This window comes from Peromyscus californicus, unplaced genomic scaffold (genome assembly GCF_007827085.1).
Source record: "Peromyscus californicus insignis strain IS unplaced genomic scaffold, ASM782708v3 Scaffold_3__1_contigs__length_106647218, whole genome shotgun sequence".
Classification (NCBI taxonomy): Eukaryota; Metazoa; Chordata; class Mammalia; order Rodentia; family Cricetidae; genus Peromyscus; species Peromyscus californicus.
In genome coordinates this window covers 51,490,186-51,504,956 of record NW_026294551.1, presented here as the reverse complement: position 1 = coordinate 51,504,956, position 14,771 = coordinate 51,490,186, and the positions used below count along the sequence as shown (strand labels likewise).

At 44.7% G+C, this 14,771-nt stretch overlaps 1 protein-coding gene across 1 annotated transcript in view; it reads right to left on the bottom strand.

Moving 5' to 3' along the window:
* Window positions 1–10,888, bottom strand: part of LOC128122571 (NACHT, LRR and PYD domains-containing protein 1a-like) — a 28,447-nt gene extending 17,559 nt beyond the window's left edge. Inside the window, exons 1-4 of the mRNA XM_052758214.1 lie at window positions 9,183–10,888; window positions 5,295–5,465; window positions 4,256–4,426; window positions 1,701–1,790 (exon numbers count right to left, since the gene is read on the bottom strand). Coding sequence (XP_052614174.1) covers window positions 1,701–1,790; window positions 4,256–4,426; window positions 5,295–5,465; window positions 9,183–10,888 — 2,138 coding nt within the window. The remainder of the gene's footprint in view (window positions 1–1,700; window positions 1,791–4,255; window positions 4,427–5,294; window positions 5,466–9,182) is intronic.
* Between the last annotated feature and the right edge of the window lie 3,883 nt (window positions 10,889–14,771).

Sequence of the window (14,771 nt, the reverse complement as noted above, 5' to 3'; positions counted from 1 at the left end):
CTTACCTTTAGATGTAGGGTCCATGCCCTTACCCTTCTCTGTATCCAGAACTGCATGGAATAATCTCAGTTTTTACGTTAAGTGCCCAGTGTCAGACATTGAGTTATAGTTACACAAAACAAACTAATAATCACTCACCCTGAATGCCAGTCACCTAGACAGTGCCTCCCAAATCTCTCTCCTTTCTGTTCTCTACTCTCCCCTTCTACAGACTCCATCCTTGTCCTAGGATGGAGTGAGCAGTGTCCTGAACTTCTGCAGCATCCTCTGACAGGTATCCCTGCTTCTGATCTGATCCCTGCTAGCTCATTTTCTACACAGCAGCTGACCATAAAAAGTGGGAAGAGATGCCCCTTCATGGCCGAGGCACTGAAATGCCTTTCATTTCCCCTGGAGAGAAGCAGAAGGCTTTTACCATGGTTCATTGTTCTTGCTGTGGCCCCTGTCCCTCTCCAGGCCCTCCTATGTCACCCTTTCCTGCTCACTGACCTCTAGACCAGTGGCTCTCAAATCACTGTGTTAAAATGTCACCTGGACAGCCTGCTAAATCAGAGAGTTCACTAAAGGAAGCTGCCTCACTGGAGATTCTGAGTCAGCAGCGATGGACTGGGGCCTGAGAACCTGCATTTCATCATTCCAGATGATGGTGAGGTAGAGTAGATGGTCTTACACATTATTTCCTGTCCCTCAGTGGAGCTGGTCTCTCTGCTCTCGTAGAACTTCTATGTCTGCATGGAATTTTCTTCTTCTAGGTTTATCCTTCATTTCCAATCTTTGTGAATTCACCTCAGCTCACCTCAACTTTGGATGAGGTCAGAGAGACCAACACTGTAATAATATGGTTCCCAGGTACAATTATGTGACTGTGGGATAACAAGTGTCTCCTCCCTGCTGGACTGAGATAGCAAATGTTGGGCCGTGCCTGTCTTGCTCACTGATGTGCACTCAGATCTCAAAATAGTGTATGATGCACAGTAGGTCTGCAGGAATGTCTGTTCAATAAATGACTGATCCTCCTAAGTCTTTAAAACACCCTCCATTCAAGTGTGTCACAGCAGCTAGGAACTTGAGAACAGATGGAGTTCATGGTCATGAACTGAAATGTGCCAAAGTGGGAGAACATGGGTCTTCAGCACAGTCTCTGGAGTGGAAGATGACTTTCCTGTCCTGTGGCTTCTCCATCATACAGTGTGTGTGTGTGTGTGTGTGTGTGTGTGTGTGTGTGTGTGTGTGTGTATGTGGAGTTTGGACAGTGATACACATCGTGTTTTTCTCCCCAGAGTCTTTCTGTCTGTGTCTTTCTCTCCTAGTTTTGGTGACTGTTTTCACTGTTTAGTGGTCTCGGTTCACTGCCGGCTACTATTATCTACTATTATCACACTTGCTGTGCCAGAGGACTCACCACTAACTCAGCTTTTCATATTCTTTTTTCCCAATTGAAGAAATTAAGAAGGCATGCTATAATGATTTTATTTTTTGAACTTAAACAACCATAACACACACACACACACACACACACACACACACACACACACACACACACACACACCTTTCTCACTCTGTTCACTGTGGTTTCCTGGTTTCTGTGTGTATCTGCTTGTTTTTTTCCATCACCACAGGACACTTTTCCCATCTCTCAGCTCATCAGTATCCACATAGGGCCTGGGTTAACCAAAAGGAGTTCTGAGTCCACCACTTACCATGTGCTGGAGATGAGCAGCTGTGGATTCTTTGCCTCCAGGGCCCTGAGCTTCTTCATTACCTGGTCACTCAGAGGAGCCTTGTCTAGTCTGTAAGCACAAGAGGGGGATGTTTCATCTGAGATCCACCACAGCATCATGAGGCCTCAGGGTCCAGGATCCTGGACTCTGTTGTCTGTAGATGGAGCCAGTGAGGAGCCTTATTAAGGCTTATTCGTGATTCAAAACCAGGACAAAGGATGAAGAGTAGCGGGCTGCGTGGAGGGAGATGTGTACATGACACAGTCTCAATGGGGCTTGGTCAGTGTGCAGGGAGATCTGAATCTAGGATGAGGACATTTGGAACTTTCCAGAGCTGAAATGAGGGTCTTGCCCTTTATACCTCTTCTCCACAGTTCAGTCATTGGAAATAGACTGTCAGGGGAAAGGGAACATGGCCATAGATGAGGGGATTCTGATTGGCAAAGGGCCACACAGTAGCCATCAGGATTTTCAGTGACTAGAGGTCATGGCCATATCCCCAAAGGGAATGTGGGCAGCTCTTCAAAGTAAAGGCATAGTGCTGGGATGATGGGTATTCTCCTTGAGGGAAAGAGCCTTGGTTCCATTCTCACCTCCCTCCCCCTTCCCTCTGGTGTTAAGGGAGGAAGCCTTGTCCTTACACAGCAGCCACTACCTGAGGTCTGCTGGTCACATTCTTGTGATCCTCAAGTTTCAGGATTTCTGGATGTTAGGGTAGTGACCTTCTCTGGGTTTTCATATTCTCAGTCCATAACTGTAGCTACATCACTCCCATCTGCCTATTGTGAGGCACAGATAAGGCAAGATGGGGTAGCTTCCTGCACTAATGAGAGGCTGAGCAATGTCACATGCAGCAGATGCCAGCTCTGAACAGGCTCTTCAGCCTGTGAGAAACAGTCATGGCTAAAAGCAGGCTGGGGAACAAAGGTGCCAAGCAGCTGGGCCAGTTTCAGCTCCCAGAGAGGTAGAAAGAAAACCCTTCACTGCTTCTGTGCATTTAAACCAGAGAGCTGGAGAGATGGCTCAGCGGTTAAGAGCACATACTACTCTTCCAGAGGACCTGAGTTCAATTCCCAGAACCCACTTCAGGCAGTAACTCCATCTGTAACTCCAGTTCTGGGAGATTTTGACTCCTCTGGTCTCTGAGGGCACCTGCATTCACATATACCATGGGTTCTTGTGTGTGGAGGTGTCTAATGACCCTCTCACAGAGGCTGCCTATGGACATTGGAAATATCAAATATTTACATTAAAATTTGTATCATTAGAAAAATTATAGTTATAAAGTAATGAAGAAATAATTTTATGGTTTTGGGTCGCCAAAACATGAGGAGCTGTATTAAAGTGTTACAGCATTAGGAAGGTCGAAACCACTGGCATATACATACACAAGATTAGCATAATAATAATAACAATAACAATAATAATAACAATAATAGAGTTGAAGAAGAAGACCTGACAGAGGGCAGTCCCAGGGCATAGTACTGCTGGATTTCTTCTGTTGGCTGGAAGAACCAGAAGATTGGATAAAGGGGTTGAGAACCTCTGTGGTTCTCTGAGCCCATGAAGGGCACCGGCCAGCAACCTCTGGGAAGTTCCTCTAGAAACTGGCTGTGGCCTGTGCTGGGGAGATGGAGGCACAGGAGAGGGAGAAGCTCAGAGACAGCATGAAGGGGCTGAGTGGAGGACCAGAGTCTCCAGGGCTGTAGTTTGGAGGCTTCCGAGCTTGTGTGAAACTGTAGTGCAGGGGGAATGGCACCATTTCTGGTACAGAGGACTATCTCAGTAGTGAACCGGGTGACTCCAGGGCTCCAGCCTCTTTCTGTTCCAGACCTTTCCCCAACTCTGCCTTTGTCTGGGCCCTGGACTCAGCATGGTCCAACTAAGTCCTATTTCCACTTCAGGACTCAAAAAGCCATCCTGAGCCATTCAATAAAATCTCATCTTTCACAGCATGACATTCTTACAATACTGTCACCTCCACAGCATTCAGCAGAGCTTGTCAATACAGAGTCATGTGCTGGTGTTTGATCTATGTCTGTCTCTTTCCACCTAGCTTCAGGGGAACAGAGCCATGTGTGTTTGTAATTGTATTCCTAGGGTCTGGGCCAATGCTTACACATAGAGGGCCTGATATGAATGCCTGCATGGATTCATGATTGAATAAATGATTGAAGTACTGTCCTAGAGTAAGGCAAACCTTGGAGTCTTTCAGGATACACAGCCTTGCTAATACATGTGATTCCACTGTGCCCAGATACCTACCTGGTATTATCTTTGTTTTTACATATGTACATTTTGTGTCATTACAATCTATGAGGTGGGTATGACATTCTATTTAATAGATGAGGAAACTGAGTTTTAGAGAAGACAGTGACTTACCCAAGTCCCAGGGTATTAGTGGCACAGCTGTCAGGAGCTAGGCTGACTGTGCATTATCTGTCCCTTTTCTTTTCTATGTCTTGTCATCTAGTAATACACCTGTGTCTCTTCCCTTGCCTCCTGCTCAGAGGGAATCTCAGGTTATTACTTACCGCAGGATTCTGAGTTTGCAGGCAGGATTCCTGAGCTCTTCACATAGAAGTCTCACACCATGGTTGCCCAGGTCATTCAGCTGTAGGTCTAGCTCAGCCAGGCTGGAGCTGGCCCTGAGCAGAGAGGCCAGGACCACACAGTGGCTGGATGTGAGGCCACAGTTGACAAGCCTGCATGGGAGATGCTCACCATTAGCTTCTCCAGGCTCACTGCTCTTGGAAACTGAGCTCAGGTTTCCTTTTGTGAGCCCTGGTATGCTATGCTAGCAGTGTTTAGCTCTTTGGAGTGACCTTTCTAGTCTGGGTGGATAATCCATGCTTCCCACAGCTGAACAATGGAGTACCACTTGGGGACCACTGCTCTGATGTGACTGGCCATGCAGAGCTCCACAAGGCCCAAGACAGCTCACTAGTATATTTCAAGAATTATCTGAAGTGAAATTCAGGAGCCATTGAATAGGGCATGATTTAACTTGGCATGTAAAATCTTAATAAAGATGGAGTCCATAGAGACAGAGTAGATGGGGGGAGTGGGAGGAGGGATAAGAGGGGGATCTGTGTTTGGTATGTAAAATGAATAAAAATGAATAAAATAATAATAGTAGTAGTAGTAATAATAATAATAATAATAATAATAATAATAATAATAATAGTAAAAGAGTAGGAGGCTGGTTACAAGGGCAGAGAGCAGAAGGAAACGGAGAGATGCCATTCCCTGGGCCTGGAGCTTTCTCCCCATGGGCTTCCCTTTATCTCTGTGTTCGTCAGCTTTCCTAGATCCTTTCTCAGGAACTTTGCTCCACTGAAGACCTCACGGGCCTGTTGGTGGTGGGATTCCTTGATGAATATCAGTATCTCATGATCCCCAAGAACAGAATCCCATTTGTTTATCATAGCCAATCTGGCATCTGTCACAGGTGTGGCCAAGAAAGTTTGGTGAATATTTGATGAATACCAATCCTCACCCTAGACTCAGGTTTTGCGTTTGGTCTCCATTTCATCCATCTCTGCTTCAGGGGAGAATCGAGGTCAGACTCACCACAATGTCCTAAGATGACATCCAGAGCATCTCAGGGTCCTACGAAGACTCCACAGTGCAAAGAGGCTCACTGGATTTCCACTTAGGTCCAACTCCTCCAGGGTTCCTGTGAACTCAAGAGTGGAGAAGAGAATCTTCCAACTGGTATCCGTGATAGGGATCCACCTGGACCTGAAGGAGAGAGATATGGGGGGAGGTAATGAGGGATGTAACTTGTGAGTCCATGCTCTGAGATGCACATCCTCACACAGCACATTAGGTTTCTGTTATCCTGAGCACCAGGCCTCAATATGCCATCTCCAAGATTCACCAGCTTCTACATGCTCCTTTGCTCCAACATCTGGATCCTCTCCTCTGGGTGGTTCCTCATCTACATCCTTATCATAGCATGCTGTGTTTTTATTTTGTATGTCTGTTTCTGACTATTCTAAGTGTCCCACAGGTTATGAACTGGTGGCTGGCATCTTTTATTTTTAACCTACCGTACTAAGCACAGGGTCTGGCACAAAGGAGGACCATGGTAACACAGATGGTCTTCTTCCTTTTGATGTGACTATAACTGCTTCCCCTGGAACAGAATTCTGGAGTCTCATGAAGGAAAACTAGAAAGGGGAGGTGGAAAGAGAGGTCAGCAGAGATGGCTGAGCCTGACTGTGATGGGATGGTAAGCATGATTATAAACACTCCAGATGTGCTGGTTCACATGGTCCCTACATCTCTACAAGAATAGAAGACTTCAGAGAAGAAAGAGGGAGAGAGAGAGAGAGAGAGAGAGAGAGAGAGAGAGAGAGAGAGAGAGAAAGAGAGAGAGAGCAGCTCATAGTTGTAGTGCACTCCTTTAATGTGAAAAACCAAGCATATGAAGGCAGGAAAATAGTGAGTTCTAGGCCAGCCTAAGCTACAACCCTGAAGAGGCTAGGATCAACTCCAAGCCTGGCCTGTGCAACATTCTATCCCAAACACTATAAATGGAACAAAATAATAACTAAAAAATGCAACCCCAGAAACACTGATGAAAAGTGGCTAACTTTAACTGTAACAAAAGTTATAGGATATTTCATTCCAATTGTACAAAACCAAAAAAATGTCAAGGAAACCAAATACTAAACATTGAAGGATGGTGCTCTTTTAAAGGCTTTATTTATTTTTTACTTTGTGTGCACACTTGTATTCCTCCATGTCCTTGTGCACGCTGTACATGCAGAAGTCTGCAGAGGATAGAATCAGGGTCTTGGATCCTCTGGGAATGTAGTTAAAGGTGGTTGTGAACCATCAGTTGTGGGGGCTGGGAATGGATCCACATTCTCTACAAAACCAGCAAATGGTCTTAAACATGGAACCACTCCCCCAAATCTCAAAGTATGATAGTTTTGGTGCATGATTAGTATTTTCACTGAGTGAAAGTGGAACTTCAGAGTGTATTATTCAAAAATCAAGAGGTGCCTTTAGGAGCCCCACACAGAAATTGCTCACCTTGCTATCTTTGATACCTTAATTCCCTGGGCTGGTCCTTTCCCTTCCCTTGGCTTTGGACAGTCTCCACCTCTGAAGTGTTTCCCTTGTGTGCAATGGCCTCTTGCTTGTCTCCCTGCCTTGTCTGGCTGACATTTCCTCTCAACTTCCCTTCTCTCTAGCAGCTGAAGCCTCTCTTTTTCCCATGGGGTTGTCCCAGGAGCCTAAGGCCACTGTCTTTTGCAAACAGGATGGTGTTCCTGGTTTCTCTTGCTGTGTCTGGCTTGTCTCTGTACCTACTTAGAATTCTTCTGAAGGTCCACACAGACCACTTCTACTTGCAACATCAGTATCAAGGTCATCCAAGGCTTACTTGTATATAACAATAGACACTTAGTAACAATCTTAAATGGCGAAGACCAGAAAAATGGTCCAATTGGCCAAGATATTCTCCCTAGGGAATATTGTAATGCCATTCAGAATGTTAAGTAGACTTTTAGTAAACAGAGAAGACAGTCTAAATTCATTAAGTATATAGCCATGAGTATAAGATACTGTGTGGCTCAATTATATTGTAGAAAAGAATATAGAGAAAAGATTAAGAGGTATACTCCAATTCTTTACTTCATGCTTTGTACAAAATCTAGGGTCTTGAGATTCCTAAATGTGGTGTTTTGAATGAGATATGTATTATCAAATACCAAGAGTCATGGGTATTTGAATGCTTTGTCCTCAATTGGTGGTACTATTTAAGAAAGCTTGGGAGGTATGGCTTTGTGTAAGGAAGTATGTTACAGGGGGATGGGTTTAAGTTTCAACGTCTAGAGCAATTCCTCGTTCACCACTTCTGCCTCCTGCTTGTGGTTCAAGAACGATCTCTCAGCTGGGGCTCCAGTCACATCCTTTCCCTCTGCCAGGATGGACCCTGATCCTTCTGGAACCATGAACCCAAATAAACTCTTCTATAAGTTGCCTTGGCCATGGTGTTCTATCACAGCAACAGAAAAGTAACCAACACTAGGCAATCTCTCTATCAATGAGTTCCATCCTTAGCCATTAGTATTTTGAGACAGTGTCACACTAATTAGCCCAGGCTGGACTGGGACTACTGGTCTTCTTGCCTCAGCCTTCTGAGTTTGGGATGACAGGTGTGCGTGACCAAGCTCAGTTAACCCAAATTTTAATACTGTCCTGTCTGAGAAATGGAATTCTGGAGGATACTAATGTATTTTGTTTGGATAATTGATATATCTCACTCTTCTACAATGAGTATGTTTTTAATTAGGTCCTACTAGTCACATACAATGAGTCACTGGGACAACTTCCCGTTCGTGTGTGACACAGTTTGATCACGTCTGTGTTCTCTGACCCATTTTCTCTCTACTCTTCTTCCCCTTCCTGTTCTCTAACAGCTGCTCCACGACTTTTAAGTCATTTACTTTTCATGTGGGCTTTTGTGTGTTGTTCAGACTGGTGCCAAAGCCAGAACTCTAGAAATCTTCCAGTGTTAGCCACCAGAATGATGGGATTTCAAATGTCTGCTGGCCAAGCCCAGATCAGGTTATCTGGGGAAAAGCTTCAATGTGTAGAAACAGAAGACTCAAAGAAAAAAAAAATCTCTTCCTCGGAGAATCTCTCCCTTTCTGGTCCACTTGAGTGAGCATTCCCTTCCCTGATACCCGGTGTGTGCCTGATCAATGCAAGAGTCACACCCTACGTAATTAGTGTACTTGACTGCCTTAGCTCCACCTTTTGACGTCCTCATGGCAGCACCTGTACTTTTCCTCCTGTAATTGATTGGTCGGGCCTGCCATGAAATGAGTGCTCAATGAATATTGATGATGTGAATCATCTAGAGGGGAGAGAGACACATTCTGGTACTGAGTCACCAATACAGCACAGTGGAATGGGAAGTGTATCTTGCTATTGGGATTGGCAAGAAATTAGGAAGCCTTCAGGCTGAGTGCCAGGGTCAGACTGCCTTCATTGATACAAGCTGGGTAGTGAAAACATAGGAATTCTCATACATATGATTTCTGAGGTGATGGGGCAAGACCTCATGGCCAAGGTCACAGTCATGGGCAAGGAGGATGGTTCCTGTAGGAGCTGAATGGGCAGTTCCTCCGAGATAACGCATGGTAAGAGAGAGGTCCAGTAGTTGTGGGCCATTTGAACCTTGTGAATGGTGAAGATATTTTGAATCAGAGAATGTAGGTGATCCTCACTGAAGCATAGGGAGAGATGGATCATAGCACCCACATACAGTCAGACACACAGAAGCAATAGAGAAAGGTGGTCAGATTCAGTAGTTAGATGTCACTGGTAACCTGTATCCTGCTGTCCTGGAACCAGCTAAGAGTGCTGCTGGTGCTCAGAACATGTGTGCTCTTGGGATCCACAGGGAAGCTGGAGAGAGGGCTGTGTCTGGATACTCACAGAACCATCCTCGGGGCCATTGGTTTTTGTCCATGCTGTCCACCCCCATTCAGCTGAAGCCTCTTCACATGGTGGCAGTACTTAATACAGAAAGTGACTACCATGAGTTCTACATCTGTCTGGATCACCAGGTGCTTCACATTTGTCTGGAACCCTGGGTGTGTCATATCTGTCGGGTCACACGCCTTTTCTCTTTTAAGATTGTGCATCACCTGTGTTAGGAGCTCTTCTTTCTGAATCTCATACAAACAATGAAACAACCCCAGAGAATAGAGATGCTGGTGCTGGGGCAATGCCCTGGCTTTATCCAGAATTTCCCATATGGTGTTCAGAGGCAAGTGGGTGGTGAAGATCTTCTCCATTTCATTCACACCTTGTTCACTCAAAAGGCCAAACAGGAAGCGTATGGTGGGTGCCTCAAACAGGTCTTGTCTTCCATACACTTCTATCAGTGTTTCCACAACTCTGTAGTTTTCCATATCACTGCATTTCTCCTCATTATTCCCCAAGATGCAGGACATTGCTGCAAAGAACTCCTGGAGACACAATTGGGCAAAGCTATAGTTCTGAGAGCTGGGTTGCTTTTGAAGGACACCCATCTTTAGGAAAGTGGCAATGACATCCTCAGATAACCCTTGCTCATAGAGATCTCTCTTACTGAACAGGGTCCTTCTTCTGCAGATCCCCTCAGCAGCCAGTGAGCAGAGAACTCTTAGATGGGTCCCTAGGGCATGATTTGGGAGAGTCTGGGAAAGGTATTTCAGGCAGAGAGCTGTGGTGGTCTGTGAGGTCAGTGAGAGGTCTCTTCCCTGCTCCATCTGCTGCTTCAGGCAAGTGCAGACCAGCCAGGATACCCAGGGCACCAGACACAGTGTTGAGAGAACTGGGTTTGAGTCAACCAAGCTAAAAGCTGTAATTGCTTCGCTTTTCTCTGAAAAATATTTGTTGAAATATTCCTTCCATCCAGACTCAGAGAAACCCAGGACTTCCACCCAACGTGGCTGCCACAAGGAAGGAATAAATTTCTGGAGAGCTGTGGTCCTAGCTGTGAGTAGCAAGGAAGCCCCAGGAAGCATGGATTTCCTCAGCAAACTGCCCAGCAGTCTGTGCACAGGCTGTGGCTGGCTCCAGTGCAGACAGAGCTGAGGATTCTGCTCCTTCAAGACCCATGCTGGCTCATCTATACCATCCAGAATGAAGAGCAGCTTCTTGGGCTGAGACAGAATCTTCCTGATGGGAGCTACAGGCACAGTCTGGTCTTTTGCTATGAGCTCAGCCAGACTCAGCTGTTTGCACTGGGCCAGCTCTCTGCAGCTGAAGTAGAAGACATGCTGGAAGCGATTCCTGTAGAGCTGGCCTTCCTCCCATGCTCTCCTCACCTGCCTGGCCAGTGTTGACTTCCCAATCCCAGCAGCCCCCTCTAATATGACTAGTTGAGGCTCTTCCTGGGTATCCGGGTTTGGCTTAAATAAGTCTTGGATCTCAATCAGATGTCCTCTCTCCTCTGCTACACATTGATGCCAGCTTTTTCTGTCCAAAGTCTTCCAGCCTCTTGGGCAAGGTTTTTGTAGAAGTAGTAGCTGTGTGAAATTTTGGAGCAAATTCTCTGTTTTCAATGTCTCTATGAAGTAAAGCTCATCGTTTTCTTCCAGGTTCTGATATATTTTTGGAACGGTTCCTAAATAAAGGAGAGAAAGATGGAGCATAAGTGTACACAGTAGAGTTGTTTGTTCTTTCATTACTTTCTCTCTTCCGTCTTTTCATCCTTCAACAACTGGATAAGCTTAAGTATCTGTCTAAGCTGTACAACAGACTGCCTGTGAACAGTGAAGTGCAAAGAACTTGAGCTTTAGAGTCGAAGATTCTAGTTCAAGTATTCACTTGACCTATAATAATGCTGTGTGACCTTAATCTACACACCAGATACTTATCAATGTCTTACTCTGTGCCAGGCCTGCTTTTGGGGCTGAGAATAAAGGGTGAGTTCACAGACGCAGCTATGTCTTTGTTCAGTATGCAATGATCCAGTAGCTCCACTGAGCTTTGGCTTTCTCATCTGTAATTTGGGGGCTGTCGTCTATCCCTGTAGGAGGCCATGGAGTACTGGGAGATTATAGACAGTGGAATCAATGTTTGCTCCTGACAGATCACATTGGCTCCCACCTTTGTAGTCCTGACAACATCATTTTATAAATCCTGGTATTCTTTGTCTGTTGGGATGGTCTTGGGATGCCTTAGAGTTTATGTTCAGGACATGGACTTGTCCCTGTCTCCAGGACTGGCAATCCCTGGGTTATTTTGTACTGCCTTCCAGATATCATTGGTAACAACAAGCCTTGTTTGTGGCTACTGTTTGGGTGCCTTTTGTCCTCTCTGAAACTCATGTAGAAACTCAGTTGCCAGTGTGGCAGTATGGGGAAAAGGGTCTAGTGTGAATGTTTGGAGACATGGAAGCAGGCCCCTTATTAATTGATCAATACTTTTCCTTTAGGAATGGGCAAGCTTTTGGGGGGAGGAGTTCCCTTTCTCTCTTGAAGGTAGCTGCTTGCCAGTATAATTTTTTTCTTAAGTTAAGCAATCATAGTCTCTACTTGAACTTCCCATCTCCAGAACTACAATTTAATATACGTGTTCTAAACAAACATACAACAAAAAACCAAAAACCACTGGGTATGATTGTGTAATCCTGTAATTCATCACTCAGAAGACAGAGGCAGGAGAATCAGGAGCTTAGAGCCAGCTTTTCCATATGGTGAGTTTGGAAACCTCCTAAGCTATAATCATCAATCAGTCCAATCAATCAATCAGTCAGTCAATCAAACAAACAACAAGAATAACAAAAGTTTCCCAGTCTCTGTTTCCTGTCCTGCCAATGGAAAACACATGAACGCACTTGCTCTTGATGTAACCTGCTCCACCGTTCACCACAGCACACTTCGCTGGCTTCCTCCTTCCTTCCCTACACCCCCTTCCTCCAGCCAGTGCATCCAAGGAGTCCTCTCTCCAGTTTTGGACCTGACCACAAATTTCATCTCAGCATCTTCTTTGGAAGAAACTTAAGATAAGACAGATAGGATGATGCCCCATAGACCAGAATCCAGGTTCATCCCTCAGCACCTGCCCTTTGCCCAAACTACAAGGCAGCTGCCTGTCTTGTCCTGGCCAAGGTGCTGAAGAAAATTTGGAGAGCTCACAGATTGTAGCATCAATGCACAAAATTAGCCATTGAGAGTTTGGCTTCACGGGCCAACTTGCCTCTGAAATCAAGATCTATAGATTTGCTCTCATTGTCTTCTGTAGGAAGACTTCTAAGATCTCCTGAGTGTACCAGGCTGGTCACTCATGTCTGTGGCCAAGGTCTTCCTGGCTCAGGCCATGTCTGCCCCAGGTGCAAAGGAAGGAGTCAGTTCTTCCAAGGCTATGCTGTCCAAGATCTTCCACCTGGAATGTATCTGTTACCATGCACACATCTAAATTTTCTTTAGTTCTGTGACACTTAAAAAGCTCCTGGTGCAGCAAGATGGTTCAGAAGTTAAAGAGCCATCAGCAGAAGCATGTGGACTAGAATTTGGATCCCAGGGCCCCATGCACATGCTGTGTTTGCACTGTGGCCCCTGTCACTTCAGGTTCAGTAAGCTGAGACATGAGATCCCCAGAGCAAGATCACTAGCTAGACTTGCTCCATTGACAAGCTCTGGATGTAGATGATAGGAGATTCTGCCTCAATGAATAAAGAGAGAGCAACTGAGGAAGATTCTTGACATCAGTTTAAAGTGTCCACATACACACAGTGCAACTTCTAACATACGTATGCCCAATATGTGCAAATACGCATACACATATGTATCCACAGCATACACATACACAAAATGAAAAGGCCAATTAAAAATCTTCAGAAAATAGATGGTAATGGGAAATATTCTATTAAATGAGATCATCCATGCCTAGGTAGACAAATGCCAAAATTTCTCTGCCACATACAGATTCTTGGTTGATATATTAAGATTTGTATGTTTAATTTGTTTTTTAAAGTTTGTTAATTTTTTTGAGAATTTCCTACACACATACTATAGTTTTATCATTTCCAGCCTTCTGTAACTTCTCTACCCCTCCAACCACTCCTCTGTCACCTCTTTCCCATTAAGTTCACTTTTTCTTTTTTATTGATAGATATACAGATACATACATATATGCACTCATACATACATGCATGCATGCACGTATACATACATAAATGCATATATACATACATTCTCTCGAGTCCATTTAGTTGCTGCTGTTATATATTTAATTATGACCACTTGGTATTGGATAACCTATGAGGGCCTCATCTCTGGAGAAGACTGAGTCTCTCTCTCAACAGCCATTAATTGCCTGTAGGTTTTTATCTAGAGGTGGAACCATGTGAGACTTATTTGGAGTGTCTCTAGAGATCAAGAAGCTATAATGAGACCAGTAGAGGGGTAGAGTAAGGGGTCTTAACTGGTGTGGGCAGAGGAGAACCCCTGTGATATGAAAATGGGGTTCAAAGTTGAAGTGAGGATAGAGATTGTGTGACAGGGAGGGGGAGTGTGTGGGAATGGGCTAACCAATACTAACAATGTTTGAAAGATCCTATGAAAACACAACACTTTGTAAACTAATCAAAAATATAACTCAAATAAATGTAAGCTAGTGAGCAATGGGTACACTGTGCTTTCCTTAGAAGATACGAGTTAATAGGAAAACCTCAATGTCAAGCATGGAGTACCTCCCTGAGAGTTACTGGTCAGGGAGGATGTGGAGGCTCCAAAACCAGCAAAGCCTGTTACTGTTGCTGAAGACATAAAGTACTTCTGTTACAGGACTTAGAGACTCCAAGTTGGAACAGTCATGAAACTTCTTCCATCCTGGCTAACTTTCATAGTACTAGGTGTTATGAGGCCGATGGGGGAGAAAACCCATCAATGCTATTACCTGGTGGTAACCCTCAATGCTGAAATAATGACCTGCCATGTAAGACACTCTCACTGATGCAACAGTTGCAGGAAGGTTGTAGTGTAACCAATTGCCTTTTGAGTACGTTTAGGAATTTCTTTCTTCCTCTCTCTCTCTCTCTCTTTTTTTTGAAACAGAATTTCTCTGTGTAACAGACCTGTGTGTCTTGGAACTTACTTTGCAGAGCAGGCTGGCCTCAAACTCATAGATAACCACCTCCCTCTGCCTCCTGAGTGATGGGATTAAAGGTGTGCACTATACACTCAGCTGATTTGAGTTATTTCTGATTAGATTTGAATTTCCAGGGAGGGAATTCATGCGTGGTACTGTAAATGTGGTCTAAAGTCCATGGCTCAGGAGGTACTAGGTCCTAGGGGAGGACCTATTGTTGTTGTTTTGCTAAATGGACATACTGTTAATCTACCTTCTGAATATTTATGTTTATTCCCATTGACTAATGTTTCTATCAACCTTGTCCAGAGAAACTTCTCTCTGCAGTGGGCAGCAACTAATGTAGAGACTCATATTCAAATGCTGATTAAGTATCTGCTGTGTGTTTGGCTCTAAGTGGGTTGTCTGAGTGGGGTAGAAAGAATGAAAAAGTTGAAGGAC